A 25,091-nucleotide genomic window follows, 5' to 3' on the forward strand; every position below is an offset into this window, starting at 1 on the left:
ATTCTTCAAGACACTAGTGTTCAGCTTAAAGTGACATGTAAAGGCTTCACTAGGGTAATTAGGGTAAAGTTAGGGTAATTAGGCAAGTCATTGTATAACAGTGGTTTGTTTTGGAGACAATTGAACACTAATATTGCTGAAGAAGCGAATAATATTGTGCTTAAAATGGGTTTATAAACAATTAAAAACTGCTTTCATTCTAGCCGAAATAAAAAAAAATGTAAGTACTTTGAACAAAACAAGGATTAAGGATCAATACAAAAGTTACACAAGCGCATCAAACGTGTACTTATGTTTCATGTTCGGCTTTCTGTACTTTATTCATTCATTCGCTTATTACTTTTTTAAATTTAGGTCTGATTAGTTTAAGTTTATGGTTTAAGACCTTTTGGGAAATATATTTTAACTATGCACATATTACAGTAAAGTGCTGCTTTTAGATGTAATTTTTATTAGTATCTTTATTTTTATGACCATTTTTTATTGTAACCTTTAAATATACAAAGATTATATATATATATATATATATATATATATATATATATATATATATATATATATATATATATATATATATATATATATATTGAGAGGGTGAAATTTCTTAATATATATATATATATACAGTTAAGGTCAGAATTATTAGCCATTGTTTATTTTTTATTGTCTTATTTATTAGATTTATTTTCTCTGTCATGACAGCACATAATATTAGACTAGACATTCTTAAAGACACTTCTATACAGCTTAAAGTGACATTTAAAGGCTTCACTAGGGTAATTAGGGTAATTACACAGGTTAGGGTAATTAGGCAAGTTATTGTATTACGATGGTTTGTTTTGTAGACTATCGAAAAATTATAGCTTAAAGGGGCTAATAATATTGACTTTATATTGCTTATTGAATTAAAAACTGCTTTTATTCTAGCCGAAATAAAACAAATAAGACTTTCTCCAGAAAAACAAATATTATCAGACACACTGTGAACATTTCCTGAATCTGTTCAACATCATTTAGGAAATATTTAAAATAGAAAACAAAGAGGGGGTTAATAATTCTGACTTCAGCTGTATATATAGCTCCAAATATTGATACCCATGGCAAAATCTGAATTTAAAATACTTTAATTCAAGGTTTTTTTAACCTATAATGACCCAGGCTTCTCCCTAAAGATAATAAGATGATTTACCAGCAGCATCACAGAGGAAAAATATAATTCTCTGCTTTTATTTACATTTGAACAGAAACTTTGTCAGACTCTGCCAGTGAGATGAGGGCATCTCTTAAAGTAATATAAATTCCAGTGATATAATTCAGAAAACTCTCTGCTGCATCGGTCTGCATTATACTGCAGGCGTTTGCGCTGAACAGGAATATTAGATTTCCTCCTGATGCTGTAAACGTGACTGTGGTTTATTTCCGTCAGGCTGGTCACATGCAACAAACCGTCCCTCATCACTGGCTTGTTTAAACCTTTGAGCAGCGTGCAAATATTCCCAATACATTCGCAAAGGAAGCAGATAAGAACAGAGAAATGGTTTGGTAAAAAAAGCATTTTTACTTGTCCAAAAGTGAAAATAGTGTACAAAATATTTACAGATGTTTACTTTTGACGGTTGAACAAATAAAGATTTCTTAATTTTCAACAACAAAAACAACTACAAGTCATCCAGTTTCAAATGCAACGCACAATTCAGCATGATCAGCATGAGACAGGTACTGTGACAGTACAGCCCATAACACTGACTGAAACACGAGGGATCTAATCAGACACTAAAACCATCAATACACTTTCTGCATTTTGTGCTTCATGTTTTTAATATTCCCCCATATATATTATTAATGTTTTTGAGTTGCATTATGGGATCTTGATCTTCCCTCCAACAACTCTCAACCTGTAAAAGTGTGTGTTCTGCACGTGTCCAGTGTGTGTGTGTGTTGGTGTTGTATATTACGCTACAGAAGCCTTGCATTAAACTGCAGAACATTTTCTGTTATTTCTTATTTCTCTAGATATTAATTCTTATACATTATATTATTTTAAATGACAAAAAAATCAGTAAAAGTCACTTTGTTAAACTGTAGAGTTGAATTATCAACATCACAAGAGGACAGCGCAGAGATCAACATCCCATAATGCAGTTCACCACCACAAACAAACACAAAATACAGAAACAGTTCATTAACAGACAGATCTGACGGTGTGTTTGAGGCAGATACTGACACACACACACATTTATAGGATCAACAGCCGGAGATTAAAGGGACAGTTCACCAAAAATTAAATTCTGTCGTTATATCCTCTGCTTGATCCAAACCCGTTTGAGTTTTGCTTTCTCCTGAAGAATGCTGGAAGAGCAGCCACTGACTTCCATAGAATTCAGTTTTGTTCCTACTATTGATTTTAATGGCTGCTTTTCCTCCACAACATCATGCTTCATGTTCCACAGAAGGAAGAAATTCAATAAAAGTTTAAGGAAATTGTGAGGAAATGTTCAGTTTTGGATAATAGTTCAGCCAATGATGAAAAATCGGTCATAATTTATAGCTTGTTACTGGTTTCAAACGTTTATGAGTCTTGTGTTGAACATTAAAGAAGATATTTAGAAACATGCTGGAAATCTGGATGGGTGTATGTGCTTGTTACAAATATAAACAGATCTCTCTTTCACAATATAAGACTTTACAGTGATCGAGTCACAGAAGTGGAAAAAAGAAATTTCACAAAACATTTTCACAGAAATTTCCAAAATAAAGGCAGAAATTTGCATCTATTAACTATTTATTGATTATTACTGTTTCCCCCTTTTTTAATTTTACCATTTAGAGGTCAGTATATTACTTATATATAACATTTTACATTATTATATGCACTAATAAAGTGTGTGTATACTAGTATGTCTGTAATATTTTGTTTATCTCCAACACTTCACTGTGTATGTCTTATTTTGTTATTCTCCTTCTGTCTATCAGCATTGTTTATTTTAAAATATATTTTAAAAAGAAAAGTAATACTGGAAACCCTCGACTTCCACTGAATTAGTTTTCCCTACTATGGAAGTCAATGGTTACATGCTTCTACCTTCCTCCAGAATATCTTCTTTAGTGTTCAGCAGAAGACAGAAAGGTCTGCATCCACATGAGTAATCGGTGAGTATGTTGTAATGTTTGGGTGAACTGTCCCTTTAAGCATCTTCAAGCACATTTAATCACATTCAGCGTACTCCAGCATCAGCGCTGTTATTAGTCTGCTAATGTGTTCTCATCTGAAATCATAAGAATCTGGACGCATTAAGATGCAAGACTGGAATATGAAGCAGTCAAACCCAAACGCTGGTCCACTATAAACCCAGCAGAGCTTTGGCCTCTTGACTCTGTGCCATCAGACTCTCGCTGGCGTATTTCTGCAGCAGCTCCATCTTCTTCCTCCTCACCAGCGCTTCCTCAATCTGCCAGACAACAACACTGCGTTGTAACTCATGCTACTGACGCTCATGGTTCAGTATTAAAGAGGATATACAGCTGAAGTCAGAAGTATTAGCCTTTACATGTCACTTTAAGCTGTATAGAAGTGTCTTGAAGAATATCTAGTCTAATATTATTGACCGTCATCATGACAAAGAGTAAATAAATCAGTTATAAGAGATGAGTTATTAACACTGTTATGATTAGAAATGAGTTGGAGAAATCTGCTCTCCTTTACACAGAAATTGGGGAAAAATTAAAAGTTGGTTTAATAATTCTGACTTCAACTGTACATCACCGGAGCCGAAATGAAAGTGTTTGTGTTTTCTCCGTGTCTGGAAGTGAAACAAACCTCCTTCTGCGAGGGCACAGGAACATGAGAGATGAAGGACTGCGCTCCATCCTCTCCCTCCATCTGATCTCCCGTTTCATCATCAGACCGCTGGTTTACATGTCAAGCAATCAGAGAAGTGATCAGAGATATGCCATTACAGAGATCAGACATTGCTGGCTTCGAGAGACGCTCACCTCCTCGTCTCTGACAGCGTAAATATATTCCTCCTCCTCTTCAGTGTCTTTCACGGCTCCACCGACGGCTAATCGAGCCTCTTTATCTGCTTTCCACTTCTCCACGGCCTCTGCCATCACTGCAGGATTCAGACATACACAGAGAACTCATACGTGATGCATCACACGTTTATAGCTGCACAGAAAATACGGCATGAACACCACCTGGTAAAAATAAACACCAGACACTTTCCTAATACCACTGAGGGCTGGGCGATGTAGCAAAAATACAATCTCGATGACTAATTTCCATATTGAACGATATCGGTATATATTTTGATAGAAGTTGTTAAAGCTTCCAGATTTTAAAGAGCACCCCAACAATGACTGAAGCCACATATAGAGGGTCCATAAATGGCATGACATTTCAGCCGATCAAGTTTAGGTAGATCTCTAATATCAACACGCTTTTAGATTGCATATATAAAATGTATGTATTTCTGAATTGTCAGCCTCATTACTGGAGTCTTTAGTGTCCTCTGATGATCAAGCAGCAGATCTGATCTTATCATTGCTGAAAGTAGTGTTGTAGGAAGCATGACAGAGACATTATCATTCAACAGTTTAAGGTAAGGGTGAGGCAGTGGCGCAGTAGGTAGAGCTATCGCCTCACAGCAAGAAGGTCGCTGGGTCACTGATTCGAACCTCGGTTCAGTTGGCGTTTCTGTGTGGAGTTTGCATGTTCTCCCTGCCTTCGTGTGGGTTTCCCCCACAGTCCAAAGACATGCGGTACAGGTGAATTGGGTAGGCTAAATTGTCTGTGGTGTATGAGTGTGTGTGTGAATGTGTGTGTGGATGTTTCCCAGAGATGGGTTGCAGCTGGAAGGGCATCCGCTGCGTAAAAACTTGCTGGATAAGTTGGCGGTTCATTCTGCTGTGGCGACCCCGGATTAATAAAGGGACAAGAAAATGAATGAATGAGTTTAAGGTAAGATTTAAGACTTTTACTCCTCACACACATTCACCTGATCAATGGCGACAGTAAAGCATTTAGAACTTTACAAAAGATCTCCACTTCAAACTGATGCTTTTCTATTCCGCTCACTATTCATCAATGCATCCTGAATTACAGCACACTTCCACACACAGCAATGATTTCACAGACAGCTTCTGTCAAATTATAATAATGCTTTCAAACAAATTCCCAGAGATGGGTTGCAGCTGGAAGGGCATCCGCTGCATAAAAACATGCTGGATAAGTTGGCGGTTCATAGCACTGTGGCAAACCCAGATTAATAAAGGGACTAAGCTGAAAAGAAAATGAATGTATGAATGATTCAAACAAATAAGAGTGATCTAAAACATGATTTTTTTTAAAGATTTGTCTAAGACAGAAAGATGATATTAAGCATCAAAATAACAGTGACTGAATAAAATAATAACTTATTTGTGTTAACTTGTTGAGTTTGAAATCTTTGTCTGAGAAAAAAATAAACTCTATCTTGCATTTTTTGCAAAGATTTACAAAAGGGAACCACTGAAATGCCATTGAGTGTATCTAGCAGTCCAAATATCTTAACAGGCGTATTTTTAAATCAGAAATAATTTAATTAAATACTAAGCACATAATCACAAGTTAATTACAATATTAAGTTTTTGTCCCTAAAATACCCATCAATTGTCATCTGAAATCTTTATACTATGACTCTATTCTTAAAACAGAATAAGCTGTAGTATAATGACCTATCCTGTGATATATTTTAATAAGCAGCTTAGAATAAACATGTTTCTTTTTTACATAATTCATATGCATGCAAAGTGTTGGCTAAATTACAATTTGTAAACGGTTTCAATTACTGTCTGAAAAGTAACTCAATTACTCTAAATAATTTAATTAGTTGATGTTATTTAAAATCCCTATAAACCTATATGCATGGATGACAGAAATTAAACTCTTGATTCTTTAAAGCAGCGCCTCTTAGCTTCATTAAAAATGCATAACTTAAAGAATAACAACTATAACATGCATGTCAAAACAAAAACATTTAAAAATAATGACAGCATATTTCATACATTTCTGACTTAATTTGTTTTTTAAAGCATGCTCATTTGTCTAAAAATCCAGCTAAAATGTAATTATTAATGCAAATTATATTTGTATTTTATTACTCTACTTCTCTGAATTAATCGAGAAGTGTTGAATAACCCACCAACTTATCCAGTTTTACGCAGCGGATGCCCTTCCAGCTGCAACCCATCTCTGGGAAACTTCCATACACACTCATTCACTACGGACAATTTAGCCAACCCAATTCACCTGTACTGAATGTCTTTAGCATGCACACTCTACACAGAAGCACCAACTGACCCAGCCGAGGCTCGAACCAGAGACCTTCTTGCTGTGAGGCGACAGCACTACCTACTGCGCCACTGCGTCGCCACTGTTCATAATGTTAGAAGGAAAATAAATATAAGTATGCTTTTGTGGAGTCAAACACTTTGGACAATGCCTAAACAAAATTTAAGACCTTGTAAAAACGCAAATAAAACTTTCTAAGGGTATTAATTTTCTCATACATCAACTTTTAATAGTTTTAAAGACCTCACAAACACCCTGACAAGCAAATGTTGGGGAAAAATATTAAATAAAAATGTAATAAATATGAAAAATCAAGAGAAACATAAAATAAATGACTTAAAATAGTGTAGTTTAAATATATATATTCCTGCAATCACTCATTTGAATTGAAATGTAAAATATTCCTCATCCTAAAGATGTTCAACTCTTATTTTAATGAATTTATCTGTTTAATAAAACTGATTTTCCCAGTGATGGGTTGCAGCTGGAAGGGCATCCGCTGCGTATAACACTGGAATTTTTGGCGGTTCATTCCGCTGTGGCGACCCCTGATTAATAAAGGGACTAAGCCGAAAAGAAAATGAATAAAACTGTTCGTTTAAATGCAGCAAAACATATCAGCTGTCATCACTTTATATTCATACTCATTTATGCAGAGCGCTGTACATGCACTGTAAAGCAGACATGTCTGGCGTGTGGAACAGAGGATCAGTGTGTGTTTTAAGGAGATAATGAGCAGTGTGTGTAGATGAATTATCAGGAATACGCGTGCAGCGTTACGCTTCATATGATCCAGCATTCAGATAAATGGAAACGCATGTCGGGAAATCAGCAGCACACAATGGCACAACTGTACCGAGCCCACATTCACTTAATGCAGAGCTGCGTGTGTCTGCAGGAATAAACCAATCAGCTTCCTCGTGGATGATCGGCTCTTCTGAAGACACGACAGGACGCATTTCTCATGCTCTACTGCAGACACACTAATTCTGTTTTCTAACACTATATAGAACAGACAGTATGCAGATTAGGATGCGCTGATCTGGATTAAGATTCAGCTTCTACAGCATCTCTCTATCATGGTTATGAGTTGTATTATTGTGTTTTAGTTTGTTATTGTATGGATTTGTGAAGTCTTCTCATATATTAGTTATACTATGGGTGAAGTAAACCTCTCATGCTTCAGCATCAGCCCTACAGCATAGGTGCATCTCACAATTAAAAATAACCATGATGTCAATAAACATGATCAAACTGTGATTTAAGAGTGTTGAATCAGACGCTTGCTCACCTTGTTTCTCATATTCCTGTTCCAGTGGGAGTAAAACCCCGTCATCTTCATCTCTGTAACCGTAATAATCCGCATCGATGTCCTTCATCAGCTCGGCTCGTGTCTTTCTGGGTGGCGGTACAGCTGCGGTCCACAAATCCAACAAGAACACATCAGAAAATAACTCTGTTATTTGTAGTTCATTGTGGAAGCTAAATCAGATGGTATCGATATTCTTAGCCAGCGATACGATATTTCATGATACTTTAAAAAAAACTGCATTTAAATTTGATTCAGTGGAACATATTTCAATATATCAATATTAAGATAAATGTGCCTCCTTTACAGAACCAGTCATTTTAAGCAGTCTAAGTGATTCAATCATTCATTCAAGCTGTTCACTCCAAAAGCTGATTCGTTTAGAAATATTCTGGATTAAGTCTTTATTTTCTGATGCATAGTTCAGAAAATCTCAGTGCACAGATCTTTGCAGAAGAGACATAAACATTTACTTTTATATATTAGCAGAAAGTTTTAACTGGGGCGGCACAATAAATCGAAAAATTATCGTTATCGCGATTATAACATTATATGCAATATAGATATTGCAGACATGTGTGATAATCTAACGTTATTTACTTCTTTTATGTTGGTTGTTTATCTAAATTTCCCTTACTATCTTTAGCCCTGCCTCGCCAGTAGTGCTGTTCTGCTATTGGCTGAAGCAGCCTAAAGCTGAAAATAAACACCAATGGGCGGAGTCAAGACGATGGGAAAACAGCCAATCAGAGTTAGAATATTTGCTGGGGTTTTTACTTGGTGTTTTAAACACTAAATGTTTGCAGTTCGACAGTTTTTAAAGTCTAAATTAAAATGAATTAGATCTGAAAAATATCTGTTTATTTTAATATTTTTAAATAAATGTTTTCAAAAACATATATACAGAAAAATTTGCAGTCATTTCCCTAAACACTTTCTATTTGTATGAGCTGTGTTTTAAAGTCATTTATTTAATCATGTTCATTCATTTTCCTTCAGCTTAGGACCTGATTTATCTGGGTTAACCACAGCGGAATGAACCGCCAGCTTTTCCAGCATATGTTTTACACAGCGGATTACCTTCCAGCTGCAACCCAATACTGGAAAACACCTATACACACACTCATACACTAGTCAATTTAGTTAATCAATTCCCCTATAGCGTATGTGTTTGGACTGTGGGGGAAACCAGAGCACCTGGAGGAAACCCACACCAACACGGGGTTCAAACCAGTGACCTTCTTGCTGTGAATCCACAGTGCTAACCACTGAGCCACCGTGCCGCCTATTCAATCATATTAATCACATTTTTAGGGAAATGATTGCACATTTCCCCAGTATGGTTCAGCGCTAGCATCAACTCACGCTCAGATTCGAACAGCTCTCGAACTCCAGGTAAATCTTTGGCAGCGCCGAAATACTTGTATCCTCTGTTTCCAGGAACCTCTTTACCCTCATGGTCCAACATCTTCGGCCCAAATCTCTATTACAAACACAAAAACACATACCGTCAAGTATGAAACTCTGCCATTACCTTAAGACATAAACTAAATATTAATAATGCTTCAAAGATTTTCATTTATATAATAATAAACGGATAAACAATGTAAGTTTGCGATTACTAGAATTCTGATTAGTAGAAGTGCACCAGTTTACTATCAGCTTTCAGTGCAGGGCTTTTGGTTCAGCATGCATTAGTCTACACATGCATGCATTAGTATTTTGTGTTTGTATGTGGAGCCAATTCTCTTCACTATTTCTACAGGTATGCCTATAATGCAGCATTTGTGTTCTTACCCTATAGTCGGGTCCTCCGAGCTCCTTGATGCGCACTTCCCAGTGCCCTTTCTCCCGGAGCAGTTTGTTGATCTCATCGTTCAGATCACGAATCTTAAACTCACCCAAACCAGCTGAGCAAAACAAAGCAAGAGTTTAAATAGGAAATAGCACTTGTTCTGCACATTTATGCTTGTATTTTGATTGTAAATCAGCGTTTCTTTCTGCAGATTCTCACCGTTTTGAATCTGGGCAACCTTCTTTGAAATCTCACTGATGATCTAGAATGAAAAATAGTGGAAAACATAAATATCTAAGTCAGATTGAGCTTCATTTGCCAAGTGTGCTCAAAAAACACAAGGTTTACAGGAGCTCAGGGTACATCATGCATATCAACACAACAGAAATTGGGGTATGAATAATTTTGGGCTTGACTGTGTATACACATCATGTATGCGTGTAACCCCTGCCGGTCCTACGTCACCGAACCTGCTCCGAGCTGGGATAGAACCTGTGACCTTCCGCATGGGAGTCGGTTGCTCTAACAAGGAGGCTAAAGACCATTGCCTCTGTTGTCTGTCACTAGAGCATCTTCAGAGGTCAGAGGAGTGAGGTTTACCTGCACAGCACTTACTAGGTGGCTTCCGTTACACTCACCCCCCTAGGCCTCACTACCATCCAGGTCATGGCACCAATGTAACCCCGCCGGTCCTACGCCACCCAGCCCGCTCCGAGCTGGGATCGAACCGACGACCTTCCGCATGGCAGTCAGTTGCTCTAACAAGGAGGCTAAAGACCATGGCCTCTAGCGATTGTCGCTAAAGCAGCTTTAGAGGTCAGAGGAGTGAGGTTTACCTGCACAGCACACGCTAGCTGGCCTTCGTTACATGTGCGATATGTGCATTGTTGTCAGTTTTAACTACAAATAAGAAATAAAAATATCTATATAAAAAGTATTTAGAAATAAGTTGCTTTATTGGTTAAAAAAGCACAAACATTAAGGTTCCTATATAGTGTATGACCAAGAATACAGATAGCAACTGATTTAAAGTGATAGTTGACCAAAATAGTATATAGTAAATAGATAGTTCCAAACCTTTAGGAGTTTCCATCTCCAGCTGAACACTAAAGAAGACATTTTAAAGAAAGCAGAAAACTTATAACCTCCACAATAGAAAAAATAAATACTATAGAAGTTACGGGTTTCAGCTTTGTTCAAAATATCTTCAAAATATGTTTAATAGAAAAAAAAGAAAGTCAAAAAGGTTTCAAACAGCTCAAGGGTGAGAACAGAATGTTCATTTGTGGGTGAACTGCCCCTTTAGGTTGAAATGCATGTAAATGTTTGAGGTATTATTGAGTCATTTATTTATTCTCTACTTTACTGGCGTGAGGGCAGGACCAACCTGTCATTCATAAGAGATCCACCAATAGCAAAGCACAAAACGCTACAATTCCCCAAAACACAATGAAGCCCCGCCCACATTTATTTTTGATCCAGAAGCTGAGATGAAGCAGGAGGAAAATACAGCAAACTTTCACAACCTCCATGCCATGCAGACTTGATTATTTGTCAGAAAAGCATCCTGCAGAGACTGACCTGTCTTCTCCACTTCTCTGCTTTGGGCAGCTCATTACACTCTGAGGCAAGGTAAGGTCGTCTCTCCTGTGGATGTACGACATTAGATCAGGTAAATGCATGATATCAGCATGGATATCGCAATGTGTGCACCCGCAATACTGACATCACAGCATCTGCAATGTCGAGTCAGGATTATATTGATATAATCATAATATAAATTTAAAAATATTAATATACAGCTGAAGTGTGAATTAATAGCCACATCAATATTTTTTCCCAATTTCTGTTTAATGGAGAGCAGATTTCTTCAGCACATTTCTGCACATAATAGTGTTAATAACTCATCTCTAATAGTTGATTTATTTTCTCTTTGCCAGGATGACAGCACATAATATTAGACTAGATATTCTTCAAGACACTTGAAGTGAAAGGCTTCACTAGGGTAATTACGGTAAAGTTAGGGTAATTAGGCAAGTCATTGTATAACAGTGGTTTGTTCTGGAGACAATCCAACACTAATATTGCTGAAGGGGTGAATAATATTGACCTTAACATGGGTTTAAAATTATTAAAAACTGCCTTTATTCTAGCTGAAATAAAACAAATAAGACTTTCTCCAGAAGAACAAATATTAAAGGAAATACTCCTGATTCTGTTCAACATCATCAATATTTAAAAATAAATAAATAAAATTCACAGGAGGGCGAATAATTTTGACTTCAACTGTATATAAGATATAAATATACTCGAGCTATATTTCATCACATCCGTGTTACTGCAGTTCACTGTCCAGACTAACCTTCACTTTTCCCTCCTCCAGCTGAGCTTGACGAAACCTGGCCAAGGCCGTCCTGCAGTACGAAGAGAAGAGCGTTAATGAAAGATTTTACAGATCACACAGCCTGAATATGACAGAAATAGGATTAAAGACACTTACATGGCCTTTTCTGCATTTCGAGCCTGAAAATAAAACAAGAGTGTGTTCAGTATGACTAGACGCATGCTGATATTCAATAATTCAATATATCAGGATGATAAACTAGCACAACATTGACATCATGAGCTCTGTTTATAATCTAAACCTTCAGACTGCTTTTTAAAACCATTCAGATTTTATTTGCAGTGTTCACACAATTAATGAACCCAATTAATGAACTTAATATAGTTCAAACATTTACACGTAATGAAAAACGTATAGATATTTTAGGACTATTATCCATTACCACTCCAATAGATAACGTGTTAATTTAATTAAACACCATGAAAACTACAAAAGCGTTGATTAACCTTAGCTGAAAGTTTCTTAATTAATGCCTAATGACATGTTTAAATAAAATTAAAAAATGATAATTATTTCATTAAGTGTGTTTTTTTAAACTAATAATAACACTCACATTCATTAAATTTATTAACATTTACTCATGTGATTGTATTGTAGCTGACGGTGTTGTCAATTGTACTTTATAATTCTTTTGCAATATAATTTCTATAAATCGTTTCTTTAGACCAGTGGTGTCAAACTTAATTCCAGGAGGGCCGCAGCTCTGCATAGGTTAACTCCAGCTCACAGCTGTTTACTAGTCTCTAGCAGTCTTGACTAGTTGATCAGCTGTGTTTGATTAGGGTTGGAGCAAAACTGTGCAGAGCTGCGGCCCTCCAGGAATCCAGTTTGAGACATACGCTCTGGACTGAACATGGATATACAGCAAAGCAATACACCAAGTGTGTGTTGTTGTTTTTAACACATTTGTATTGTGTATCAGTCCATCTCCGAACATCTCAAACACATTTGGGATTGAATTATGTTAATAAATATGCAATTACTAAATTTAAAAATCTAAATAATTTAGTTTAAATTTTATTAATTTCTTTAATACAGGTCATTCTCAGGTTATGCGTGTATATTATATACGACTTTCTAAAATTCTATAATATAATACGACTTTTCTGTCATTATTGTTTTGCTTTTGTTGTGTTTCAAGCCTAATTTCACATTTTAAAGTCATTCTTAACTTTATAAACGTGATTTAAGGCGTTATAAATGCAGTAATAACATGTTAAACACGTTTTTAACGTCTGGTGTACAATTTCCATATTCACTCGATCATGATCAAACACAACATTCAACAAAATAAAAGTTTAATGACTGTTTTACACAAGAATAACGCTTCAGCTGCAAATAAACCTGTAATCCTAACATAATAAATGGATCTGTACACATCATGAGGGCTCAATCTGGTTGTTTGACCAAGTTCTGTGTAAGCGTTGGACGTTAGCGTTACTGTTCTCTCAAGCTGTGCCTCTCATTATAGCAGATACATTCGTGTTTGGCTTTATCTATAATCTAGTATGATATTAAATTAATAATAAGCCAGGAAAATGTTTCTTTACCATGTTTGAAGTTCAGATCTTCAATCCTGCGTGAACTCAACGCTGAGCGCGCACGACGCACGAGTATGACGCAGTGATCCGTTGTACAACTTCCGGCGCGGCAAGTCGTGACAGAAATAAACAACTATCGAGGATTTGAGGAATATACCGCAGGTAGGTCGGTTTTTTGATTAGACTCATAACATGTAAACAGCACTGCTTTGAAAGACATGCTGGCATGACCGCGAGATCATAACTGACGGTAAAAGTGCTTTTCACGAGGTGAAATGTACCGTCTAGCGGAGAGAGACGCAACTGCACCTCCACATTCAGCCGTCAATCACTAATGATCGTTAATGTCATCAATTCTTATACAAGATGAGTTATTTTATCTGTGTCTGATCTTTTTAATTTTATACTTATAAAAATATATTACAATAATTCTAATTATCATTTAAACTCATTAAATCACTATCAATATTCAATAATTAAGTATATCATGACCATAAACAAGCACAATATTGACATCATGAGCTCAGTTTATAATCTAAACCTTCAGACTGCTTTAAAAATATTCAGATTATTTTTGCAGTGTTCACACAACAGCACAAATGATTGAAGACCTAATTAATTACCTTAATATAGTTCAAACAGTTTCAAGTAAATGAAAACTTCCGAGCATTTATAGGACTATGGTATATTAACACTACTATAGCTAATGTGTTCATTTAACTAAACTAGGCATGGACCGGTATAAGATTCTGACTGTATGATAATCTTGGATAAATATATCACAGTATTGTGATTACTGCTCTAAATTATGCTCTTTTTTAATATCTGGGTAGAAAACAGCTACTTTTCCCCCTTTGAACACAAAATATATTTTTGTAAAAAAAGCATTTAGAATATTTTGTCAGATTTCTTTTAAGAACAGGAGTAAAAATATATATTACAATAATCCTAATTATCATTTAAGCTCATTAAATCATTCTGAACAGTAAAAATGAATGTCTTATTTCTTTCTTTCTTTTAACTAAAGGCGATGGTGTGAAAGTGTGGTGTGAGTTTTGTAGCCTTTTAAGAACAAAATATTTCCGACAAGCTTGGAAAATATAGGGTAAGTTGTTGGTTTTGGATTAGCGGTGTTGTTTGATAACTAATATGCATTTTCACATATTTTTAAAGATTTCTCAGATTTCTAACAGATGATCTGCACATATTTTGCTCTTTCTGCAAACTTTTGTCAGGATAAAATACAGCTTAAAGGGGCTAATAATATTGACCTTAAAATGGTGTTTAAAAAATTAAGAACTGCTTTTATTCTAGCCAAAATAAAACAAAAAAGACTTTCTCCAGAAGAACAAACATTATCAGACACACTGTGAACATTTCCTGAATCTGCTCAACATCATTTGGGAAATATTTAAATCAACAAAAATTTAAAGGGGCGATTAATTCTGACTTTTGACCAAAATAAGGTTTTAATTCCCTTTTATTATTGAATTGCATTATGGGATGTAGAAAATTCAACTCTACAATTTAACAAAGTGACTTTTATTGACATTTTAGTAGTTTAAAATAATATAAGAATTAATAATATGTAGAGAAATAAGTATGTAAAATAGCAGTAAACGTGCTGCAGTTTATTACAAGGTTTCTGTAGCGTAATATACAACACCAACACACACAATAGCACTGCACACTAATGTGCAGAACACACACTTTTATAGGTTAAAAGTTGTTGGAGAAAAGATCAAGATCCCATAATGCAACTCGGAAGCAGAAATAATATATGGGGAAATATAAAAACATGAAGCACAAAATACAGAAAACCGCTAATCTCCAGATATTGTTATGGTGTTTATAGCTGTGAGGAGCTGAAGCATTATACGACACCCCGCTGAATAAGCATTTAACTCTCTAAAGCTAAAAACACACAATCTAGTGGTGTCCGCTTACACTGGAGCTCTGCATATTGATCTGCTGTAATCTGAGAAACCCTCTGCCTTTACTCTCATCTGGCCTCAACACACCAAACATAAAGTTTCAGTGTATATAATCTAAATCAACACGTCCGATCTCAGCTCTCATACTTCTGCATTTGAGTAATGCCTCATCAAATGTGCAGCTTATAGTTTGAATAATTTACAGCTGAAATGACTTGCTGGAGTTAGGGTTCATCAGTCGGCCTGCAGACCAGCTGTTGCGCAGAGCTATAAACTTACGCTCTTCTCTGAATAGATAGCAGTGAACTAAATGGGGAATTCAGTTGGCATCGGCTCTCGGCTTTCAATGGGCTCTTTGGCCTGTTTAATGCAGCTTTATGTGCAAATACAAAAGCAGGTACATTTGCACTGATCTTATGCCGGAATATGCTCATTATTGCCTCCATAACACAAGAACAGAATGAAGACCCTTTTAGCAAAAGAATAACAAAAAAAGTACCTGCTGTTTTTATTATTATTTAAAAAGTTAATGTTATTTTATATATATATTACTATTTGTAAATAATTTTACATTCAATAGTTTCAGTTCAAATTTCTTTTACCTTTGCCATGATGACAGCACATAACATTTTACTAGCTATTTTAAAAATGTAAGAGGTATACAGTATATTACTGTTCAGCTTGAAGTGATATTTAAAGGTTTAACAATTAGGCAATTCAATAAAGAACAGTGATTTGTTCTGTAGCCAGTCAAAAGAATCGCTTTTAAGGGGGCTAATAATATTGAACAGAGATTTTTTTTCAGCCAAACACTTTCTCCAGAATAAAAGTATAATAGGAACAATTTCCTTGCTTGGTTAAAAAAGCACTTCTGAAATAAAAAACATGAATTAAAATTTCACAGAATTTTATCATCAACTATATATATATATACACATAAATAAAAAAATATATAAATAAACACATATATATATATATATATATATATATATATATATATATATATATATATATATATATATATATATATACATTTTATATGTACAAAAACAAGAGACATGCACCTTTATAACTCCAACTTTTTTTGTTTGTTATTAACCTAATGTAATGTTTTTTTTTATCAAAATATTTATCCCCCAAATGTAAGCTTTTCAAATGTATATCAGTAATTCTATAGTTAAGAAAACCCTTCATGTGTATTTTTTTTAAAACAGCCTTGTTAGATTTGTTAATAATTGTTTTAAAAGAATTTTTAACCTTTACATTGGACAGGATAGAGGAGAGCTGAGACAGAAATGTGCGAGGAGCAGAAAAAGAGGATGCATTGGAAAAAGCCCTTGAGCCGGGATTCAAACTCAGGTCACAGTAAGCACCTCAGAGCACTTAACCACTAAGCTATTAAGTGCTCCCAGGGTTGCATCGAAAAAAAATATATTTTTTTGTGATTAAAATTATTATGTGGTGAGTTTTGCCATAACTGACAGCAAATTTCACAGCATTTCTTCTACATGCATGACAACAGAATGCATATATACAGCCAGGGATGGGCAAAAATACATTGAAATGTGCTTTTAAATAAAATATTAAATACATAAATTTGACATGTATCAAAATAAACAAAATACAGCAGCCAGAAATGCCTCAAAATAAAATATTGTATTTTAAAAATACTACAAAATACTTTTAAAGGGAGCATGACATTTCTTTTGCAAACCTTCCATCAATTGGCCTATTAGATCAATCCCTTCACTATTAAACTTGGCTTGGTAAACAATGTTTGATAACCACCACTAATTTTCCTTCAGCTATAGTGGAAGTTGTGGCCTAATGCTTAGTGAGTTGAACTTGTAACCGAAAGGTAACTTGTGTTTCTCTTTGAGTTTGCACAAATGTCATACAGAAGGTCCTGTCTTGAAGATGATATGGTTTAAATCATTTAATGCAGATAATGAGCCAGTACTATATGCTGATTGGGTTTTTTACGCATTGCGTGCCCAGTATAACTCCCATCATCCCTATTCCATCTCATTACTTAAGCAAAGATGCTGAATTGTACACTGTAGCCATTATATATTCCTGATCTCAGCAGTAGCTATTTTTGGTTGTGCTCCTGAATATACCATCACCCTTTGTCTGTTACTTTCTTTAAGCATAATTTCCATCCATCCAATCCTTCATCACCCTCTTAAAAACACATGGTGTTCTGATCCCAAGCAAATCATGAGAAAGCACCAATCAGAGGCGTTATTTTAACCTCTTAAGGCTCAAGCTGTTTACTTGTATTTTAATTTCTCTTTGCTATTTGGGCTTATTGGAACCTAATTAGAATAAAAATCTGAGTATCATCTTTTGATTTGATGTACTTTTAGAAAAAAATTATGTCCATATATGTAGACTCGTAGTCCGAATTTCCATAAAACACTTTTTCCTGATTGTTTTTAATGCATATATAACAATATATGCATATATGCAATTTAAATACTTGTTTTGACTATCAGAGAGTAAAAACATTTTTTTTCCCCATTTTGGACTGTTAAAAATAGCGTTTGGGACATTTCATATGCTGCAAAACAGTTGCAGGATGACTCTGTATGTCTGTAACAAAATATAAAACATTTAAAGTATTTTAAACAGACACTTAAGAGCTATTTAAATGTACGTAGACACTCAAGAGGTTAAGATGTCTTCATGTACTGTACACTTCTTGCAAAGCATTTTAGAGAATTTTGAAACTTCAAATACACAAGAAGCTTAAGTATTATGATACACAATATTAAGTCATTTTCTTCAACTCTATCAAATACAAATCGCAAAATACCATTTATTGTTTGAAATACTTCTCATAAACACTGCCCATCCCGGTATACAACATGTAGAATATGAGATTGTGATAAATTCATGTGCTCTAGTTAAAACAGGCTTTGAATGTGCATTGCGAATGTTACATGACGCAGGTCATACACCAGATGAGAAGAGTAATAACAACTTGAGGCTTTGCACACCAGGCGAGCACATTCTGTTCATTAATACTGTGTTTTTGAAAGTAAAACTAAGCAGATGGTGCTTTGTGGTGCGGCAGGAGCTTGATCAGTGTCCCAACTGCTAAAAATATGCAGGAAATTTGTGGCATTTGCATGATTTTGCGTTAAACCATCATGGAATTGTGAAATCCCGGAGGGTCCGGCTATTGGCACAGACTGCTCACATTTTTAAAAATATGTATTATATATCATGAGAGAACATCCACTTCCCACCCCCCAAATTAAAACATGCTCATTTATCTTAAAGCATCCAGCACTGCAAATCCAAGCCCAAAACAATACACGTCTATTGACTGATGAACAGAATAAAAGGAGACCACTCAGAAAAGAAGCTTCAGTCTTGACACCCCTTCCTCCTCCAGATTTATTGAGTTTAAAATTACATTTCTATGTCCTAGAACTTTAGTTGCATTTACCTTCCGACTTAAAAACTGAGTACAAGCAAATGATAGTTTTTTTCTCCTTATTTTTAGAGTAGTCTACGTGATATTGTACAAAAATAACATTTTGATTTCTGTGAAAACATTCACCCTTTCTTCTAAACTCCAAATCTGTACTTTATTTTTTTTGTCTTCTTTTGTTTTTATTTTACTGAAGTTTTCACCGTGGGTAGAACGACCTCCATCCGCATCGCTTGGGATCATGAACTAGTTTTTTTTTTCTTTTTCTTTATTTATTTATTTTTCTTTCGCCGTCACAGCCGAGCGATCCTGAATGATCAAACAGCTCGTGATTTACAAAGGAACTCGTTTCCTGAAACTGTTTTACACAAGGTTTCCAGAATATGCTATAAAGTTGTCTGCTTTATATTACACGTTACGGTTTTCACTCCACATAGCTGCGTACTGCTGGTTTGGCCTGGACAGACCCGACCGTTTGTGTCCTGTGCTGCTCTTCCAGGTCAATCACTCATAGGCTACCTCAGTCTCATTGAGAAAACAACAACAAAAAAAAAAAACGCAAATCATCGAGGAAGCCGGCGCTTCCCTGATCTGTATGGTTATTTTTGACCATGTTATTATATATTTTTTTCCCGATCTCTCCGAGGCCGCGATCCGCGAGCCAACAAACGTTCTTCCACTCAACACAATCTCACACATCCCTGTTCACCAGTGGCATGGAAAGGGGGTTCTTTAACAAAGCATTATACATAACACCTCTACCAAACTAAACATAAACATTTTTTTGTATTAAATGCAGAAAGTGGAAAGTTTTTTTTCCACCCCTTTCCTCCTTTTACATGTCAAGAGCTCACTGGCCTGGGAATAGCCTCTATCTGCCAACCGATGGCCAGTGAAGAGGATTCAGAGAAAATAATACAACCATCAATCAGAAAAAGGAGGGGCGAAGGAGGCGGCGGGATTAAGCGGTGGCCTCGATGGTGCACTCCTTCGCCACGTGGCCCGATTTGCCGCAGTTGTAGCAGTTGACTTCGCTGGCCTTGCTGCACTGAACAGCCACGTGACCGATCTCTCCACACCTGAGGGGGAAACACACACATTATTCAGCAACTATGACAGGATGGGGAGCCAGCAATGCAATCTCATAATCTATACTCCTGGATTACATTGAGGGTGTACTCACACCAAGCAGGGTTATCCTTAACCATGTCCGGGTGCGATTATCCCCCTCCCCTGCACTCACACTGCATTTTTATCTGCCGAGCCAGAGCACGCATGCATCACCAATGATGCGACTGTTCAGTTTAACAGGAGACAGCACAGTGGAGATTGCTTTAGTTGTATTATTTTAAGTCGTTTGGGATGCAGTGAGATGGAGTTAAATATTTAGCTGAACAGATCCAGCACTTTTGACACTCAAAGTTTCATAAAATCGTGGTGCTGCAGGTATTAGGAGGTTTGCTGAAGGTGCAGCTGTCATACAGCCCTCATTGTTTGTGTCTTTAATAAACTATGACAGCTTGTGTTCATTAAACAGTAAGGATTATTAATAAATCCACATCAAACAGTCTCTTAAAAGTGTTGTCTCATCTTCAGTTTTAGGCTCAGGCACGCTTTGCACTCACACTACAAGTGTACTGTGCCAAAGCCCAACTGAACCAAGCTCTGGCACACCTGCCTACTGGGCCAGGGCTGGCCAACTATACAACGCCTGGGCCCGATTCAGAGCACTCACACTTGACAAACGAACTAGGAAACACGCCCGGGCATGGTTCAGAATGCCTAATGTGAGTGCACCCTTAGATTACTTTCGTAATCTGTGATTTCACACAGATACTGAACATAAAAAACATAAACAATGAACATATACAATGTTTATATAATAATAATAAAAAAAGAAAACACAAACATCAGCCTCATCCACAGATTTTTTATAAACTGTAATCAGTCACAGATTACGAAATGTGATGCCAGTATTACAATTGTTCGCATTTATTCTAACTTAATCTGAGTACTTCTGGATTACTTTTGTGTACCTTATTTGTTTGCACATATTTTCAGGTAGTATAGTCTAAAGGTTGATTTATACTTCTGCGTCAAGCGCATGCATATGCTACAGCGCAGCCTACGCATGGAAGCATAGCCCTCGTCGTGGCCGCCAGCATCGCGCACCTCACAAAAATATGTATCTACACGTAGCAACGACGCATAGCGCAAGCTCTATGATTGGTCGCCTTGGTAGCGCCGACGAGTGTGAGAAATCGCACAATTAAATCGCTAGTAGAAACTATAAAACGCACACAGACATACTGAATGTTTTAGTACCATAGATTGTTATCTAGAATGACGCTTCCACTCCACATGAATCTATACATCGTCAGTGGAAGAGAGTAATGTTTTATCCACCAGGGGGCATTCTCTTAATGGAGTGACGTCACTTGAAAGCCATCAATTCATAAAAGTGGTTTTGGAATCAGATTATGTAATCTAGATTATATATTAACCACTACTCCCCAGATCTGTCAAGAATAGTATAAACGGGGTCGGAGCTAGCTCCAACCTATTGTGTTTCATTAATGTCTAGACCAACCCTAAACCCCGCCTATGCATGCTGTAATCCCTCCCACTTGGACTTGGTCTCCGAGCTACAGCGATGCCTGCTTGGTTCTGTCCCTCACCTGTAGCACTTGACTTTTTCGCAGCCCTTCTGGATGTGTCCGAATCCGCCGCAGGAGTAGCACTTTTGCTCATTGGCGTGGTCGCAGTCGCGCGCCATGTGTCCGGCTTTACCGCAGTTATAGCACACCTGCTCGCGCTCCTTCTTGGGCTCCTTGCAGTCCCTGGAGATGTGGCCGCCTCTGCCGCAGTTGTAGCACGCTGCAAACACAGTGCATCAACTCATTAACAACTCTTACAGCAGAAAAACTGCCAAAACATTATTTATATTTATATATATATATATATATATATATATATATATATGCAGTGACATACGCTGTATTGGTTCATTTCAAAAGTGCAATATAAAGACAAATATAAAATATCTGGTCCCTTTACAATAAGGTTTGATTAATGTGTGAACTAACATGACCTTATAACGAAGGACACTTGTACGGCATTCATCATTCAAATTTCAGCATTAACAAATGCATTATTAAAATTTAAAGCCATGTTTGTTAACATTAGTTATTGCACCAGGAGTTAACATGAGCTAACGATGACCAACTAGTTTTTTTGCTTCATTTGATATTCATATAACCCTAACATTCAATATAGGAAACAACGTCATTCAGAACAAAAAAAAAATATTTGCAAATCTCCTCACCATCTTCAGTCCTCTCACAATCTCTCGCAACATGACCTGGTTCTCCACAGCGATAGCAGAAAAGATCTGGGAAACGACAGCAGAAACATCACTCAGTAAAAGAGCTCAAAGCAGCAGGTTTCAGATCGATTCATTTAATCGCTCTCTCACCTTTTCCTCTGCCGCGGCCCTTCCCACGTCCACGTCCAGCATTGGGACAGTTCTTGATCCAATGACCCGTACGGCCACAACCAAAACACTCGTTGCTGCTCATATCCTCAGACTTCACCCTACAACTGAAGACAAAATGCAGAAAATTCAGCTTTACTGAACATTGATATCGCAACATGCACATCTGAAATAGTCACATCACAGGATCTGCAATGTTGAGGCAGGATTACAGCTGACCAGAGCTGGTTATGTTGGTGTTTTTAAGGCCTGTGATTGTGTAAGCATTTAAAGCATTCATGCACAAAAAAATATAATGTTTTTAACTTAAAGTTTGATTATGCTTAAGCATATAAACACATAATGAAAACAACACTGCTATTTTACATTTGATTACTCAGTCTGTGTACCTGAATACTGCTAGACTCCCAGAAAAAAACCTGTTGTTGTATCAGAAAAATACTGCAATGTCAGTTTTTTCCAATATCGTGCAGCTCTAAAATAGACTTATTAAGAGTTTTGGGATTCATATTTGACACACCATCCCATAAATACTTGATAAAAAATTATAGAACAAACACTATTTATACACACATTTACTTAACACCACGCATAGTTAACATTTCAATTTGCACATAATAATATAGCCATGCATGCAGTATTGTATATAGCAATATACTCTAATTGTACAGTAAATATATAAATTGTAAATATCGTCAAATTGTATATATTTTTATCACATTTTTTATTCCTTTATTATGTTTTTTTTCCCTGTCACTGTCATTCTGTTGCACTGTGAAAACCTCACAAAAAAAACAAACTCCTTGTATGTGTAAAGATGCCAATGAAGCTCTTTCTGATTCTGGACAACCTAGAAGATGGCAGCATTTAGAGACATAAAATAAATCTATTAATGATCTTGCTCAATGAGTTTTAGTATAATTTACATTTATCTTAAATTATTACATCATCTTATGATTAATTTATTGCCTTAATTTACAATATTATGGAGCCTGTATGTGTTACGGTGGTATAATTATATTGTTTATAAATTGAACAGTATTTTTTTTTATCTATTATGATATGCTGTCTATTATGTTTATTGTCTGTTTATCCAGAACATTATTGAAAAAAAAAGATTACAAATAAAAAGGAGGTGTTTCTGGTAAAAACAAACGTTTTTAATGAATAAATCGGCAGATTTTTACATAAAAATATATTATTAAAGTATTCATATTGCATTTTTAAAGGTTTTGCATGCCTAAGAAGCAATCTAAATATCATACCGGGGTACATATCAGGTTAAACCAAAATAATATAAATAATGCATAATACAGGCGAGTGTGATGGTTTCAGCTTTTACATGGACAACAACGAGATCTCTTTAAAAACAAATGCATTTTGAAACCTATTTTGATTTTTTAAATTATGATTGGGCCAAATGCACATTTTCATGTGTGTGTTATGTAAATATGCCCTCATTAAACAATACTGATTTGATGCATGATGTCATAGTGAACAGCTGTAAAAACATTCAGATAAAACTATTTGTGTTAGCTTTAAAATAAATTAATTATAAAAAATATATAAGAACAGATCTAATAGAGCACTCTGTTTGTGGTAGAACACCTATACTGTTAACAATACTGCGGTGTAAACACATTTTCTCTCATCACTCAGTGTATAAAATGCATCAGTAGAAGAGTCGGCTCGCGGTGATGACTCGAGAACCGCTCGAACTGATTCAGTCAGTTCACCAAACACATTCGACTCTAAAATAGAATCGGACTTTGCTCCTACTGTCAACTGTTTTAGCTCAGGCTGAACACGTGCTTCATTTATCAATAAAACATGAAATATCGCACATCCCCGCAAGTGTGTTTGGTGGATATTAAGCACGCGATTAATATAGAAACGTCAAAGATTATCGATCAGAAATACGCAAAACAACCACGAATCACGGATGATTTGAGGAGAGAGCGCTGCGTAAACAAAGCTATTAAATATAGGGCACGACACACCGAGTCAGTTCAGTGTGTGTGTGTGTGTGTGTGTGTGTGCGTGTAAATGTCCCCTGATCGCGTCTGCATCAGAGATATGAAAACAACATCAACACCTACTGGAGGTCTGCAGGTCTCCAGGGCTGACTCTGGCCTGTTCACTCACCCGCTCCCCCGTCCCGCTGGAGCCCACAGACCCGCTCCCCATCCGGTCCCGCGGAGACATTAAATCTATCCTTCAAACATGAGCTCGAGCTCGGGCCGCTTCTGCTTTCTCTAAGCTCAAAAAACCGTGCGATCGCTCGACGGAACGGCATGACTTTCCCGCTCGCAGCGCAGCCTGTCGCAGTAGGCCAAAGTGCGCCGTCAGAAAATCAGACTTCTGTGCATTCCGAGCTCAAAGATCCGCCAGAAAAACACACTGCACGACAGCGGAACCGCTCTGCAGACCCGCGACGGTCTCACTGCGCCACATGCATCGAGTTAAATGTCGTATTTTCGTCCTTTATGGGAACTCACCTCGGCGACGTGACTCGTTGCTGTTTATTTTCGGTTCCTCCTCTCTGCGCTGCGCCACACGCGGTTTGCGCACGGCACGCTGACGGCAGACCCCTCCCACTTGCTAACCCGCCCACCGCTGCGCACGGCAAGCTCCTCCCCCTGCCCCGCCTACTGCTCTGCGCACGGCCCGCTGCTCCCGCACACAGGCTCCGGTGATCCATCACAGCAGACCACAGAGACATACAGGGCCAGCTGATGCAGCACACACACACACACACACACACACACACACACACACACACACACACACACACACACACACACACACACACACACACACACACACACACACACACACACTG

General features: G+C 36.7%; 3 protein-coding genes and 1 long non-coding RNA gene across 5 annotated transcripts in view; 1 reads left to right on the plus strand and 3 right to left on the minus strand.

The window, feature by feature from the left end:
- The window catches only part of poc1a (POC1 centriolar protein A), a 521,349-nt gene that overhangs the window by 240,882 nt on the left and 255,376 nt on the right, over positions 1–25,091 (minus strand). The gene's annotated exons all lie outside the window — the stretch shown is intronic.
- Positions 1,539–13,638, minus strand: isy1 (ISY1 spliceosome associated protein). Its single transcript, NM_001083563.2, has 11 exons — positions 13,390–13,638; positions 11,936–11,958; positions 11,798–11,849; positions 11,017–11,082; positions 9,655–9,697; positions 9,438–9,550; positions 9,006–9,123; positions 7,623–7,745; positions 3,994–4,112; positions 3,818–3,907; positions 1,539–3,449 (listed from the first exon to the last, which is right to left on the minus strand). Exons 1-11 carry the CDS (start codon positions 13,390–13,392, stop codon positions 3,342–3,344), a joined length of 858 nt encoding a protein of 285 aa, NP_001077032.1. The 5' UTR covers positions 13,393–13,638; the 3' UTR covers positions 1,539–3,341.
- LOC147834609 (uncharacterized) lies at positions 13,473–19,073 on the plus strand. Its single transcript, XR_015502232.1, has 2 exons — positions 13,473–13,542; positions 16,587–19,073. It is a non-coding gene; the product is annotated as an uncharacterized LOC147834609 (long non-coding RNA).
- cnbpb (CCHC-type zinc finger, nucleic acid binding protein b) lies at positions 18,689–24,856 on the minus strand. Of its 2 annotated transcripts, none has more exon segments than NM_001326405.1 (5): positions 18,689–19,835; positions 21,435–21,633; positions 22,082–22,147; positions 22,232–22,356; positions 24,748–24,856. In NM_001326405.1, coding segments are annotated over 4 exon segments (486 nt in total). In that variant the 5' UTR covers positions 22,335–22,356; positions 24,748–24,856; the 3' UTR covers positions 18,689–19,717.

Source organism: Danio rerio, chromosome 11 (genome assembly GCF_052040795.2).
Source record: "Danio rerio strain M-AB ecotype USA chromosome 11, GRCz13ab, whole genome shotgun sequence".
Lineage (NCBI taxonomy): Eukaryota > Metazoa > Chordata > Actinopteri > Cypriniformes > Danionidae > Danio > Danio rerio.